This window comes from Solanum dulcamara, chromosome 4, assembly GCF_947179165.1.
Source record: "Solanum dulcamara chromosome 4, daSolDulc1.2, whole genome shotgun sequence".
NCBI lineage: Eukaryota > Viridiplantae > Streptophyta > Magnoliopsida > Solanales > Solanaceae > Solanum > Solanum dulcamara.
This window is the reverse complement of record NC_077240.1, coordinates 75,792,032-75,807,361: the sequence shown is the minus strand read 5'-3', so window position 1 is coordinate 75,807,361 and position 15,330 is coordinate 75,792,032. Positions and strand designations below refer to the sequence as shown.

Here is a 15,330-nt window from a genome sequence, read left to right as displayed (position 1 = left end):
AACTTACAATCATTATTACTGATCATCATTATCACAAAAATCAATAGATGTGGACAATCAACATCATTAACTACCACGATGATTACCAACCATAGCTATTATATCGGTCACCATCAACCACAATAGTCAATTGTTACCACTAACAACCACAATATTTAACCACTATTTCTGGCTAGACCACTAGTTATTACCCACAACCATGACCATCACCAACCATCATCCCTAGTGAATACCCACAATCGTCATCGTTAGTTATCAACACCACCAACACAATATTTTTTTTTAAAATGGTTGATGTATTAGATTCATTAGTATTTCTTTGAATTTAGATTATTGTTTTTTTAAATAAAAAATAAAAATATGTGGCGAGAAAATAAAATCTAAAATATTTAGTATTTAGCTTGAACACAGGGTCTTATCAAAAACAATCATTATACCTTGTCTAAAAGTAAGGTATGCATATGTACACCTCATTCTCTTCAGACCCCATTTATGTGATCACATTGAGTATTTAATTTATATCTTAAAATAATATTTTAATATTTAGATATGTATTAAGATTCAGACGTCTTAGTCTTAACGCATATATATTTCAATATTCATATGCGTATTCAGATTCAAATATCTTACTTTTAATTTTTTTTTAAAGCGAGGTCTTAATGATATTAAAACTAATTCGTTATAGGTTTTGAACATTTAGATCTATTAAGTGGTTATAACTTTTTTAAAAAAACTCACTTAGCGATTAAGTTCTTAAATGATTAAGATTCATATGAAAAATCAAATAATGACTGAAATCTAAATTATTAGAATTGAAACCTTAATTAAGTAGAAACAAATAAGGTCAAAGTCTCAAACAAAAATAGACATGTGGGATCAATCTTTCCACAGAGTGAACTCAGTGTCTTCCTCAACATCACCCCAATTAAAGCCTCTTTTCAAAGCTGGTGGAGTTAGAAGCATCCCCTCAGCCATGCTATTAATCAATATTGGCATATTAAACATGGCCTCCTCATCTATAAACTCCATTAAAGAATTCACTTGATCATCTTTTGGCTTTTGATGAGAACATGTAGGTTCTTCTAAGGGAGAGGAGGACACAACTAATTCTTTGGTAACTTGTAAAGCCGCGATTTGGATGTCGCGAGGGGAAGAAGATTTAGCTTTAGGTAGAGACCAAGCGGATCCGGGGAAGTTAAGAAGGGCATTACTTCCTCGGAGAGCTAGGGCAGCAACATCGTGTGCCCTAGCTGCTATTTCAGGAGTGGAGAAAGTACCTAACCAAATTCTTGATTTTTTATTTGGCTCGCGTATTTCACATACCCATTTTTCTCCGTTCCTCCTCCTAACTCCTCTATATAATGGATGTCGAGTCTCCTTGAACTTTCTTCTTCCTGCCCTCCTCTTGAATTTTACATTATTAATATTCATCGAACACGAAGAAAGATCAATATTTTTTTTCTTTATTATCAAGAATTTCATGATCGGAGGATGAAGAAGAAGAAGTTGTCATCTTAATTCAAAATCCATTGAAGGAGAACAAAATGATTATTATTTTTAGTATATAGTATAGTATTAATGATACTATAAATTAAGCTAATGAAGACAGAAAAGGTGGTGAGAGATAAATATAGTATGGGCTAGGAAGTTGAAAAATAATTAAACACGTGGGGGATGGGATGATTTATTTTTTTATTTTATTTTTCAATCCACACGCTGATTGATTTTTTTAAAAAAAATTGCAAATAAAAAGGCACGTGGAAACTATGCCGGGAACATGGGAATGGAATATATATAGAGGGGCCACTTTGGGTTCCATCCGGATTGCAATAGGATTTATTTGAGGGTAGCATTTTTAATAGAATTTTTTTTATATTTGGATTTGAATGTGAAGCTGAAGATGGAGTAGTCTCATTATTGCACCATAATTCATATTTATGGTCCTTATTTTTTCGAAACACATTACTTCCCCATTTTAATTTGTTTATTCTATTTTGATTTGATACGAAGTTTAAGAGAATAAAAAAAAAATTATGATATTAAATTAAAATTATTTCAAATGAACCAAAGTATTCTTTAGTTTTGTGGATAATATATGAAAAGTTAAAATTAGAGAGTTGTCATAAAAAAGAGAGACATTTTTTAAAATGGATTAAAAAGAAAAATAGGATAAACAAATTGATACGGAATTTGTCGTGGCTACTTATTACTTCCTCCGTTTCAATTTCTTGTACAACTAATTTTCTTTTTAATCCATTTAAAAAAATGTTTTTTTTTCGTTTTTAGTAACTTTTAATTTCAATTTTCCACATTGATATGTTTAAGATCATAAGATTAAAAGACATTATGGTATATTTGACATATCTTTAATTTAACACACAAGTTTTAAAAATATTTTTTTTATTTTCTTAAACTCTCTGTTAAGTCAAAATAGAACAAACAAATCAAAATCGAAGGGGTAAAATTTTGAATGTGCTTGTTTTCATTTTTTATTTTTATTTTTTAAAATAAAACTAAAATTAACTTGTGAATGTAATTCCGCTCGAACGAAGTGAGAGGGTGATTAGCATAAAATGAAACAAAAAGAAAGAAGAGAAACCCAAGACAATGAAAGCAAATCCAAAGTAGCACAATATCAAGTTTTAATTACCGTAATTTCGTGAAGAAACATGTGAGTATCAATTTTAAGATGGACTAAAACAATGAATATAGGTTAACTAAATGAAAATGTGGTAAAATGCAATTAATATTTCTTTTTATTGTTTCTTGTTAATAATTTCAATTTCCACCCCCACCCCCACCCCACCCCCCACCCCCCACACACACAAGAAAAGAATAAAAGTAGCTATTTTACGCGTCCAAAACCGAATATTACTATCTGATTTTATCATGAATATTTACATAAAACATATACTACAAAAGTTTGACTTACTTTTATGGTCAATTCATATTTCTCACTTGATCATTAACTTCTTCTTTAAGAAAAAAAGATTCCAACAATAAAATTTGCATCCATACTATCAATTTTTAGTAAGTTTTTAGTTCCAATTTTTCACATTCACATATTTAAAATTATAAGATTAAAGGATGTTTTGATATATTTGACATATTTTTAAGGCATAATACATAAATTAACTCCAAAACTTGGCATCAAATTTTAAATATGGCCACCAACTTTCATAGTGCACAAATAGGCACTTTAACAATCCAAACTTGAACAAATAGACACATTCGTTCTACACGGCATCCTCCATGACAATTTTGTGTGATACGTGGCGTCCTATGTGTGTTGTGCCACGTAGAACATGTGTGTTTATTTGTTCAAGTTTTGGATAGTTAAAATGTTTATTTGTGCACTATGAAAGTTAGAGGTCATACTTAAAATTTGAAGTCAAGTTTAAGGGTCAATTTATGTATTATGCCTATTTTTAATTTAAGACACAAAATTAAAAAGGTTTCTTTACTAAACTCTAGTACATCAAATTAAAATAGAATAAACAGATTGAAATTAAGGGAATAAAATTTTGGATACTCTTCTTGTCATATTTTTATGTTATTTTTAAAAAACTAAAATTAGCTTGATTAATATTAAATGAAAAGAAAAAGAGATTGAAAGCAAATCGAAAGTAACACACTATCAAGTTTTAATTACACTCTTTGGTATGCTTGGTAGACCAAGTAATTACTTGGTAAGAAAGTAATTGAATGTAATTGAAAGGGAGTAATTACACTCTTCAATTCTCAAGGGAGGTTAGACAAATAAGGATCTTTATAAATGATATTAAATTAAATATTAATTAATAAACATATGTTCTTAACTAATATTATTAAAAAATAATTTATTTATATTTTTTAAATTAATATATTTTAAAAAATTTAATCAAATAAAGTAAAAGTATAAGATTTTTATGAACATCATGAAATGTATGTTTGACAAAAATGTTAATATTATAAATATAATGTCATAAAATTATTAAAATATTTGACAAAAAAATAATCTATCAAGTTTAACTAAAAACTAAATGTTTTGCAATGTGAAATATCAAATCAATATTACTAAAACAAATGAAATTAAAAATATGACATAAATCCTAACTTCAAAACAAAAAAATTAACATAATGCTCTTATATCAAATTTTAACACAATAAATATGATTTAAAAATTAGAGTACTAACAAAATTATTTTTAAAAAGAAATATAATAATAAATAAATAAATAAATAATGTGAAAAATTGTATGGAATGAAAAAGTAAAGGTTGAGACTGAGAATGAAAAGAAATATAAATAAAAAAATAAAAAAAATATATTTAGAAAATATTAGAATAATAAAAATATTTTTAAAAAAATAGTAGAAATAAAAAGTAAATTAAAATGAAAAATATAAATATAAATAAAAGAAGAATTTTAAAAAGCTTCATATAATTACATGATGTAATTACACCAATTCTTTACCCTCCCGTGGGAATTGAAGAATTACCCCCTTCAATTACACCAAATTACTCTCTTACCAAGTAATTACTTGGTCTACCAAACATGTCAAAGAGTGTAATTACACTCAGTTACATCAAATCTCAATTATATTTTGTCTTTCCAAACATGCTCTTAGTGTAATTTCGTGAAAAATGTGTGATTATCAATTTTAAGATGGACTAAAAATTAAATGTAGTTTAACTAAACCAAAAATAAAATGTGGTAATATGCAATTAATATATTTTGATATTACGCGTCCAAAACCGAATATAACTATCTGATATTATCATAAATATTCAGTCTATATAACTTCTTTTTTACGAAAAAAGAATTCCAACAACAAAATCGCTTCTACAGTAATTCAATCTTTTGATTATTTTTTTCAATAAAAAATAATAATATATTTTTGAAGACTTTCTTTTTACACACGAAAGACTGATTTGCCTGAATCACGAGTCTTATATATATCCTTAAGATCTTTCTGTTGATATATTATTGTAAATGAGTAAAAGCAAAAAAATATTTGTTTCTGGTTGTGGTATATATTTAAGTACTTCATTGTCATTCTTAATCCGAATATTCATGTTCGAACTCTAGGATAGGTCGAAGTGTTTGGATTTGCACTGATTTTTCACCTTTATCAAAATTACCTTTCTTAGTAGCCGGAAAAAAAAATCTTGGAGGAAATTTTTTAAAAAAATTATAAATAAAAGATTTATTTTTCTCATACAATAACATCCACAATATAGACATTTAGGATTAAAGAATCTTGTTTAAGAGAGATTATTTTGTCAATAATATTTATCTTTTTTTTATATTAATTTTCTCATATGTAAGTCAATTAATCAAAGCCATATTAAGATTATGGATCCTTTAGTACATTTCTTTTGTTCTTGATTTATCGTTAAACATCATGTTATTTTTTATCGTTATAACAAGTCACCTTTGATCTGAAATATTTTACCTTTTAAAGTAAAACTTTGCAAAGCAAATTTAAATTAATCTAACTTTAAATTGAATATGAAATGCTAAATATATTTTTATTTTTAAGATAAGATGGTGGTAAACTAGGGCAAACGTGTTTTTGCTTTTATTAGGCAACAAACAAAGACAAATCAAAGTGAAAGTGATTGAACTTTTATATCTAAGTCCATGTTTGCCGTGTGTTTCTTTGTCCTTGGAAATGATATTGAGAATGAAAACACAAGACTTTGATCAAAGGGATAGATGATGTATCTATATAGAAGAAAAATAGCACTATTCTGTTAAATGTGAAATGATATAATTAAAAAGAATAAATTTATTACATGTGAAACGATATCACGAGCATTTGAAAATTGTGGGTCTGTGTCAACTTGCAACCAAGTATTTGATTTCAACATCGGTAGTAATTTTCTAGTTGGAGTTGACACACGTAGGCCCGATCTTAATACAATTGTTTTTTATTTTATATATTAAAATATTTTTGTGAGCAATATACTTTTTGTTGATATTGTTGGGTATTTGCCTAGTTTCTTATCATAATTAGATTTTCCTTTTTGTAAAAGGAAAACACAAAAGTCTTCATAAGCTAGTCTTTTTTCTTGTAGGAAAATGTTTATAACGTTATAAATAGAGGCTCATTTATTCAAACATGGTAACATTCACAATATAGTCTTAGTGGGTTTGAGAGTTTTTTTTGTGTGTGTGTTGGGGGGGGGGGGGGGGGGGAGAATCTGTGAGACACAAAAGATACGTTATCACTTGTGTGAACCTTTTCTTATTCTGAGTGAATTATGTGAGGTTATTTCTCTCAATATTTTAATTTGTACTCTCTCATATTTATATAGTAAATCGCTCATCTCTTCTTGTGGACGTAGGTCGATTGACCAAACAACGTTAGTCGTTAAATGTTTGTGTCTTTTGTTATATTTCTCGTTTGTCTTCTTACTTACGGTCTTTCGAAGTTTGTTTTGCTAGCTTCCGCATAACACCTAATTATTTTCGGTCCTAACAGATATATAATATTATTAAGTAAATAAATGTGTGTGTTTTGGTTAAGAATATATTCTAATAATAAAAATGTGTTATTTTTAATAGATTAAATTTTTAGATGAAATGGTCACATTTCAACGTGATATCAAAATGAGAAGAAATTCATTAATTCTGAACACATTAAATTTAGAACTCATGTATTAATATTTTTAATTTTAAAATTCAAAACTCATAAATATTAAAATCTTAATTTTTCTCTCGCCTGACTAGATTTTATGATGTTTTGCTTGTCAAGTATTGTATTATTATTTACCATACCAACTATATATGTGATGGAATTTTTTTTTCTTCTTACCTATTCATTTCATTACTATTTTCCTATTATATTGAGAAATTTTATTTTATGTCCGGACATGACAAATTTTATGTTGCTTCATGGACCATATTTACATTAATGTAAAATGATTATATTAATTCAGTAATCACTATCACACGTGATATGCATGACAACCTTCATCTACTATCAATAAAAGTGATTTAGTGTGAATACATATATATAGCTAAAAAAAATTCAGATGGGGAAAATTCAGTCCAACTCCTTAAGTAAATGTCGCCTCAATTACAAACTAGACAAAAAAAGTTAATATAAAGTAAAGAAAAAATTTTAAAAAGTTAATATAAAGTAAAGAAAAAATTTCAATTGCACTAACAGATTCCGCTATCAAACTTTATACGTATAGAAAATTAAATTTATGTTTTTTATTAATGGCATATACCTTTGATATGTATGAACAATAATGGATCTTTTGGTAAACAACACCATAACATTATATGTCTACTGGATGGGTATTTTGAAATTAAAGTCCAGGATTTCTTAATGAGTCTAATTTGATTATACAATTAAACCTTTTTAAAATAATAGCTCATTATAATGATCGTCTTCTTTTATAGAATCGATCATATCATGTTATGTTATATTATATATTATTTATAATAGTATCTCGTTATAATAATAGTAAAAAAAATTCAGACAAATGACACCATTATAAAAGAAATTAAATTTGATTGTATTTATATATTTTGTTGAATTAATTTCTGTATATATTTCAAACTGAAATTAATAAATTTTTTGAACTGAAATTAATAAATTTAGTTAAAATCATAGAATCCATCCTATATGCCTCCTAATCTCAGACATACAAAAACCAATTATTAGAATTTCACTTCCCCTTCAACAACTAATTACCACATGATAATTAAGAATTTGTATTTAAAGACTTTGGTGCAACTTGACAATTGACATAATATATATCCACATAATACATTTGATTAACTAAACAAGACTTTGTTCCCCTTTTTTTCCTTTTAATGATGATGTTATTATTATTCTGGCCGGTAATGTTGTATTTCATCATTGGCTTCATCATCTATCTTATTATCTATTCATCAATTTACTCGTGACAATACATAATTATATTTTAATTGACTTTTATACATGATGTCTAATTAAATATATATTCATTTTGCTACAATGGTGGTCCTTTACATCCATTATAATCCATGCCTCGACAATGCAATCATTGTTGTACAGGTAAAATCAGACGAGACATGTGAACAAATTAGATGCAGACACGTAAAAGTTAAGATGATACATCGGAGTGCTAATTATTTTTTTCTTATTCATTTTGTTATTTCGATTAACAAAATATATTCAAAATATAGTTTGTGTTGTAAAACAATATAAATATATTATTTTATAGATATTCATTCCATAAATGTAACTCCTTCATTACTTTTTTTTAATTATGTTGGTAACTTTCACACCTTCTCCATAATCCCAATGACTTTTTTTGGTTGTTAAAATCCTCACTCATGCTATATTGATATGTGGTGTGTGGGGTTAGACATTAACTCCCACCTCGTATATATAAAGACAAAAAAATTACACGTAGGAGGAGGGCATAAGCCTAAATTCCACCAAAAAGAAGTTGTACTGATCTCCAGCCTAGAGCAAATAAAAAATTGAGGCATCTCCATCATATCTAATATGTAAGCTCCTATGTACTAGGGGTGGATCTAGGGGGTTTCAAGATATTTATTTGAATTCCCTCAATGTGAGATTGGAGGTTGTCTCAGTGGTTTAGGAGGTTAAAAATTAATCTTGAGATTTTAAAGTTAAACTCTATATACTATATTTTTATTTTTTGAATCCGCTTAGTAAAAATTTTGAATCCGGTCACTGTTGATATAACTTCTTTCAAAAGATCTTGCTGATCCTGAATTAACCTGTTATTGTCATTACAATTCCATTTTATTGTCAAAGAATCAACAGTTTGAGTATTGAATTTGGACTCCCAACTAATGAATAATTTGATTTCCTAATTGATGCATGTTAATAATTAAAAGAAAATTACTTTCTAAAATAATATTAGTATAGCCATTTTGCTGACACTATTCTAAGATAATGTTGGTACAGTTGAAGTTCAGGTGGAAAAAGGACTATTCAGGTTCTCTCATATTCGAATTTCTATAATAAAATTGTTAGAACTAGCATTGATTTTCTATCATAATCAGAATTATCTTTTCTCATGAAAAAAAAGTTCTTTTTTAGGTGGAAAAGATGTCTTTTATATTTGACTAATCATTTATTTGAAGTAAAAAAATTGGACTTCCATATATCCTTTCTTCTCATACAATAACACAGTATATAGTATCCGCAATGTAGTCAAATAGCAAGATTAAAGAGTCTTGTTTAGGGAAAATTATTCCGTCAATAACTTTTATATGTTTTTTTTTAGGGCACACGTGTTTTTTGTTTTTATCAGGCAAAACAAAAGATAAATTAAATTAAAGGTGGTTGAGCTTTTATACGATATGTGAAGCTATATAGCCCACGAATATCTAACTTCATGCTTACTGACGTCGCTGTCTCGGGATGGTTAGAATTTTTTATTTTTAATCAGACGTTTCAGATTCGAATTTTTGAATATGAATTTTTTTTTATTAAAAACGTCACCCTCATAAATAAGTCCTGCAATATATGAATTCAGATTAATCAACTAAGCTCTAATACAAATACTCAACTTTGTCCTTGAAAATGATATAGAGAATGAGAACACAAGACTTTAATCAAAAGGGTTATGATGCATCTATACTATCTCTATAAAGAAGAAAAATAACACTATTCTAGTCAAATGTGAAACAATGTAACAAAACAAAAAAAAAATTCGTTACATGTGAAACCATGTGAGAACGCACTTAATACAAATTAGAAGTATATAATATTAAATTGGTTTTATGAGGATTATTATTACGCTAGTTGAGATATAATACAATTAAGCAAATAAATGTTGCTCTTGCTAATAATTTAATTATTTAATAAGATGATCATACACTTCAACATATATAATATCAAGGTTACATAGAGGTTCTGAATTCGAGTTTCATCGCCATCTATTATAAAAAGAAAAAAAAATTACGCGAAATGACTAACATTTAATGGTTATTATGTACTTAAACTATAGTTTCAATTAATTATTAAATATAGCTTCAATTTAATTGATTTTGCTATTTAATTTGTATTATTGGTTCCTAATTGTATATATTCAGAATTTGTGTAATTGGGTTCCTAATTGTATAATCCAAAATTTATATATGGTTACCCTAGTTATTTGTATACAATTTGTTGATACATTTGATTTGCATAGATTATTAAAAATTCATAACTATATAAATTCAGAATTTATATATAATTATCTTGTTTGTATATAATTTATTAATACATTTAATTCGTATAAGTTCTCGAAAATTTCTAAATATATACACTACAATACTTATCTCTTAAAACACACCTAACATCTCATACAGTACAATACTAGTCGCTTTGCCACACACTTGAGACATTTATGAAATATTCAAAAATACTAGAAGAACAAAAAATAAGAGTATTTGTGTTCATCTCAAATGAAGTATTTCAGCGCAATGACTAAAAAAAAAGTCATATGCAATTTAAGCTATAGGGATTATAAAAAAATTATATTCTATGTTGCAAAAGTATGTTAAAAAAATTCATTTATTAATATTTAAAGCCATTATATTAAAATTCAATATTCATAAAGTTTGAAATTCTAACTTATATATGATTAATGAATATCAGTTCTGTGGGAGGAAATGTGATTTATTGTCAATTCATGTCCACATGGCTAGAAGGGCATCTAAAAAATTGTTCTTTTATATTAAAAAGAAATTCATCAATTATTATATATACTACTCTTTTATATATATATATATATATATATATATTGAAGCACACAACTTATGGATGACATTATTTGAGTTGTGTGCTTTCAAAGGTGCCCAGTTCAAAAAATTTAATATTTTTCTCATTTTAATTTATTTTTTTATTTTAATTTTTTACCTTTTTATATATTTATAAATAACATTAATACTGATAAATTACAATAATTAACATAAAATATTTTACTATCTAATAAGAAACTACAAGCACGTAGCACTTCAAAATACGTTATATATTTGAAGATTATATTAAAATTTGTATAAATCACAATAATTAACAACTTAAAATATTCTATTACATATTTAAAAACTACATAAAAGTATCAGAAATCACAATAATTAACAACTTATAATACTTTTAAGAATATATAAAATTACAGTTGACTCTCAAAATCCTATCAATGACACATAAATTGAAACAGATGAAATAACATATATTATTTAAAAATTACGTAAAAGGTACTATAAATCACAATAATTAACAACTGAAACTATTTAAAAATCATAAAAGAAATTTGATTGACTCTCTTAATTCCATGTGCCATATAAATTAGAATAGAGAGACTAACATATAATATTTGAAAATAACGTAAAAAAATCATTTAACTAAGACAAATTTTCAAAAATGACTATAGATTGAACTTAATTAGAAATCTATAGTTATAAATTTAAGTATTTATCATTCATAGCAACCGTTTGAGGAGAGAGGTGAGCGATATTGGGAGAAAAATCAAGAGAAGCAAGTGAGATTTGGAAGAGAGAATAAAGATGCTAAATACAGGATATCTTCGACGAATATAATTTGTATCAACAAATACACTTTGATATATACAAGTTAGTACATGGTGTATCACTTGTATTCACTTGTATTACTTATTTGTATTACTTATATTCATTCGCAATATAGAAATAAAAATTAAACACAAATTGTATTTGATACATACAAATATGTACAGACTGATACAGTTGGTAAACAATACCATAATATTATATGTATGATAGGTGTATTTAGAACTTAAAGTCTGCGAGTTCATAGTAAGTGTGATTTTATTAAACAGTGAAACCTTTTTAAAACAATTATTCTCTATAATACTTCCTCCGCCCAATAATAGTTCCACTATTAACTTGGTAATCTTAAAAAACAATAAAATAATAGGGGTAATATCATTATATTATCCTTCGAATATATTAAGAGCATGATTGGATGGCTTTTAAGTTGGTCAAAACCAACTTAAAGCTCCTTTTTAGCTTTTAGACGTGTTTGCCTAATGTTAACTTTAAGCCATAAAGTTCTTAAAGTCAGTCAAAAATGAAAAGTTAGAATTCCTAACTTTTTTTTCTAAGTGCTTAAAGTCATTTTCTTTGACCATGGAAATTACTTTTATATCCCCTATATTTTAACTAAATTCCCAAACTACCCTTTTTATTCTTTTAACCCTAAAATTCACATCATTTTCCTCATTTAAGCACTTTTATCCAAACACTCAACTGCTTATTTATAAAAATAACTTTCAGCACTTCAAAGTTCTAAAAGCAATTCATACATAAAAGTTACTTTTTTAAGCTCATTCAAACGGGCTCTAAATTTAATACTTTGGGAAATGTATTAGATATTCCCTTTGTCCAACAATAGTTGTCCACTATTGACTTGACATAGGAATTAAAAATCAGTAAATGGTAAGAGTAATTTCATCAAATCACCCTTATTAAATACAAGTCATCTAACCATTGAAAAATGAATAATATTTAATAGCAAGGGTAAAATAGATACATCATGGTAAAATTCATTGATTTTATAAACTGGACAAGTATTGTTGGACATCCTAAAATAGTATAGAAAAAATTGTTTGGGTGAGTATTTTTTAATAAATAATTACTGATTTTAGCAATACTTTTTATTTATTACCATCTTTAGCAATACATAGTAATGTTATGATAAATCTATTATGTATTAAAAGTGAATTATGCATGTAATATAAATGTATTATAAGTGTTTTAAAATATATTATACTTAATTTGGTAAGAAATTGACACAATATATTGTAAGTGTATTAAGGTGTATGATAAATGTATTATCCATAAATAAAATTTGTATTATATGTGTTTTATAAATTATTCTTGGTAATATGTATTAAAATTGTATTATAAATGTATTATAAGTATCCAGTGAAAAAAATATTATTATTATAAATGGTAAATATTTTCTTAATGTAGTATATCTATGTAAGTTTCTCACTAGTATAGTGGACAAGTAAAGATGGACGGGGGAGTATTAAACAATATCTAATAGCAAGGGTACAATGGACACAAATGAGTAATAATTCATTGATTTTTCAAACTGAACAACTATTGTTGGACATCTATTTTTAATATAGTAGACAAGTAAAGATGAACGGAAAGAGTAATATTTTATGAAAAATGGCCTAAAATACCCTTGAACTATTGAAACAACAACAACAACCCAGTGAAATCCCACAACGTGGGGTCTGAAGAGGATAAAGTGTACACAGACCTGACTCCTACCAAGATAGGACGGCTTTTTCCGAAAGACCCTCGGCTCAATAAAAGCATAAAAGAGGTTAGATAAGGCATATATGAGAAATCAAATAACGAGAACGATAGGGATAAATAGAATAATCAAAGTACAAAAAATAATAGATAATAACAGAAAGCAGAGCACGAGAAATTATAGTGCGCTAATGCGCCTAGGATTAACGAGACTATGTACTAGCCTTCTATCCTAATGTGGGTCCTCCACACCCTCCTATCTAGGGTCATGTCCTCGGTAATAGATAAAATAGAGTAATCAAAGTACAGAAAGTAATAGATAATAACAGAAAGCAGAACACAAGAAATTATAGTGCCCTAATGCGCCTACTAATAAGGAGGATTAATGAGACTATGTACTAGCTTTCTACCCTAATGTGGGTCCTCCACATCCTCCTATCTAGGGTCATGTCCTCGATAAGTTCTAATTGCGTGATGTCCTGTCTAATCATCTCTCCCCAATATTTCTTCGGCCCTTGAACTATTGAAAATGATACAAAAATATCTCACATCCATCTATTGGGCCTAAAATGCCCTTGACATCCACATTTAGGTCCAACAATGACCTTTTCTTTTCGAAGAGATGAGAGTTAGGCTTGAATGAATCTAATGAGGTTACCGGGAATGGTAAGAGTTGTGCATAAAGATTTGGAGGTGTATTTCCTTAAGAGCATGTTTTCTTCTTATTGACTTCTTTATATTATGTGGTGGGTATCGGGTTGACCGATGATGTCTACCAGTATGTGTTATTTGTACTGACACTACTCTTGCTATGCTACTTGTCATAGTCTGATTGTAGGGTCAGTGATGTTTCATAGGTGAAGACGAAGATGAGTCTCCAACAGCTTCTACTCTTCAATCTTTATGGTGGGAGCTGTGTTGCATTTTCGTTTATACTCTGTATCTTTAGAAACTCTTGTACCTGTTTAGACTAGTATCTTTGGGGGTGTTAAAGTATTTTCGTTGTAATCAAACCTGGAGTCAAAATTTTATCTACGGTATTTTCACTACTCTTTTTGGCTTTTGTCAAACTTCCGCATGTATTTTTGTAAGGGTTCTCCTATCTAAGTGTTAGAGTAGGTGTCCGCACGACCCCGTGGGTTGAGTTGTGACATAAAGTTCTTAAAAGTAATATTTTATAAGGAACAAGATTTGTTTTTTAAAAAAAAATATTTAAAAAAAGGGCATCCCAGTGCACTTAAGCTCCCACTATGCGCAAGGTCCGGGGAAGGGCCCGACCACAAAGGTCTATTTTAAAAAAATATACTTATTCGAAAAAGGGCATTTTTGACCCATTAAATAACAATAAGGGCATTTTTGGACGAAAGTATTGACGGTACGGGCATTTTTGGACCAAACTATAAACGAAAGACATTTTTGTTCATTTCAAATAGTTTAAGGGCATTTTTACCCCTTTTCCCTACATTTAATTAAAATTAAACAAAACTCAAATAATTCTTTGAATGATATTTTGAACCTCTTATCCTTATCTGACTTCTCTTATGATTTTATTGAGCCGAGGGTCTTTCGGAAACAATCGTCCTACCTTGATAGGAGTCAGATTTGCATACACTCTATCCTCTCCAGACCCCACGTGTGGGATTTCACTGGATTGTTGTTATTGTTGTTGTTGTATGATGTTATTATTACTATGGCCGGTAATGTTGTATTACATCATTGGTTCGTCATTATCTTATCTATTTATCAATTTACTCATAGCAATATATAACTATTTATTGACTTCTTATCCATGATGTCTAATTATAAGATTATCATGTTATTAGGATCTCTAGAAATTCGGAGTCGCTATTTCAGGGTAAAACTTCCGCTCTTATGCAATCGTTCGTAAACCACACAGAAGAGGCAATCCGTACTAGGCAAGCCCAATGCGACGAGCTCAATCAAGAAAGCAAATCCCTTGCTTTCGCTGACAAGACTTTTCGAAATTGATACCTCCAACATGAAAGTCTCAAGCCCAAACCATTGGCCATTCCCAAATCTAATTATAAGATTATTATTTATTGTTAGTGCAATGGTGGTTC

The 15,330-nt window shown here is 27.9% G+C and overlaps 1 protein-coding gene across 1 annotated transcript; it reads right to left on the bottom strand.

The window, feature by feature from the left end:
* Positions 1-797: 797 nt before the first annotated feature.
* LOC129885110 (dehydration-responsive element-binding protein 1D-like) lies at positions 798-1,553 on the bottom strand. The gene has a single exon (XM_055959319.1). It carries the CDS (start codon positions 1,480-1,482, stop codon positions 877-879), a length of 606 nt encoding a protein of 201 aa, XP_055815294.1. The 5' UTR covers positions 1,483-1,553; the 3' UTR covers positions 798-876.
* Positions 1,554-15,330: the final 13,777 nt, after the last annotated feature.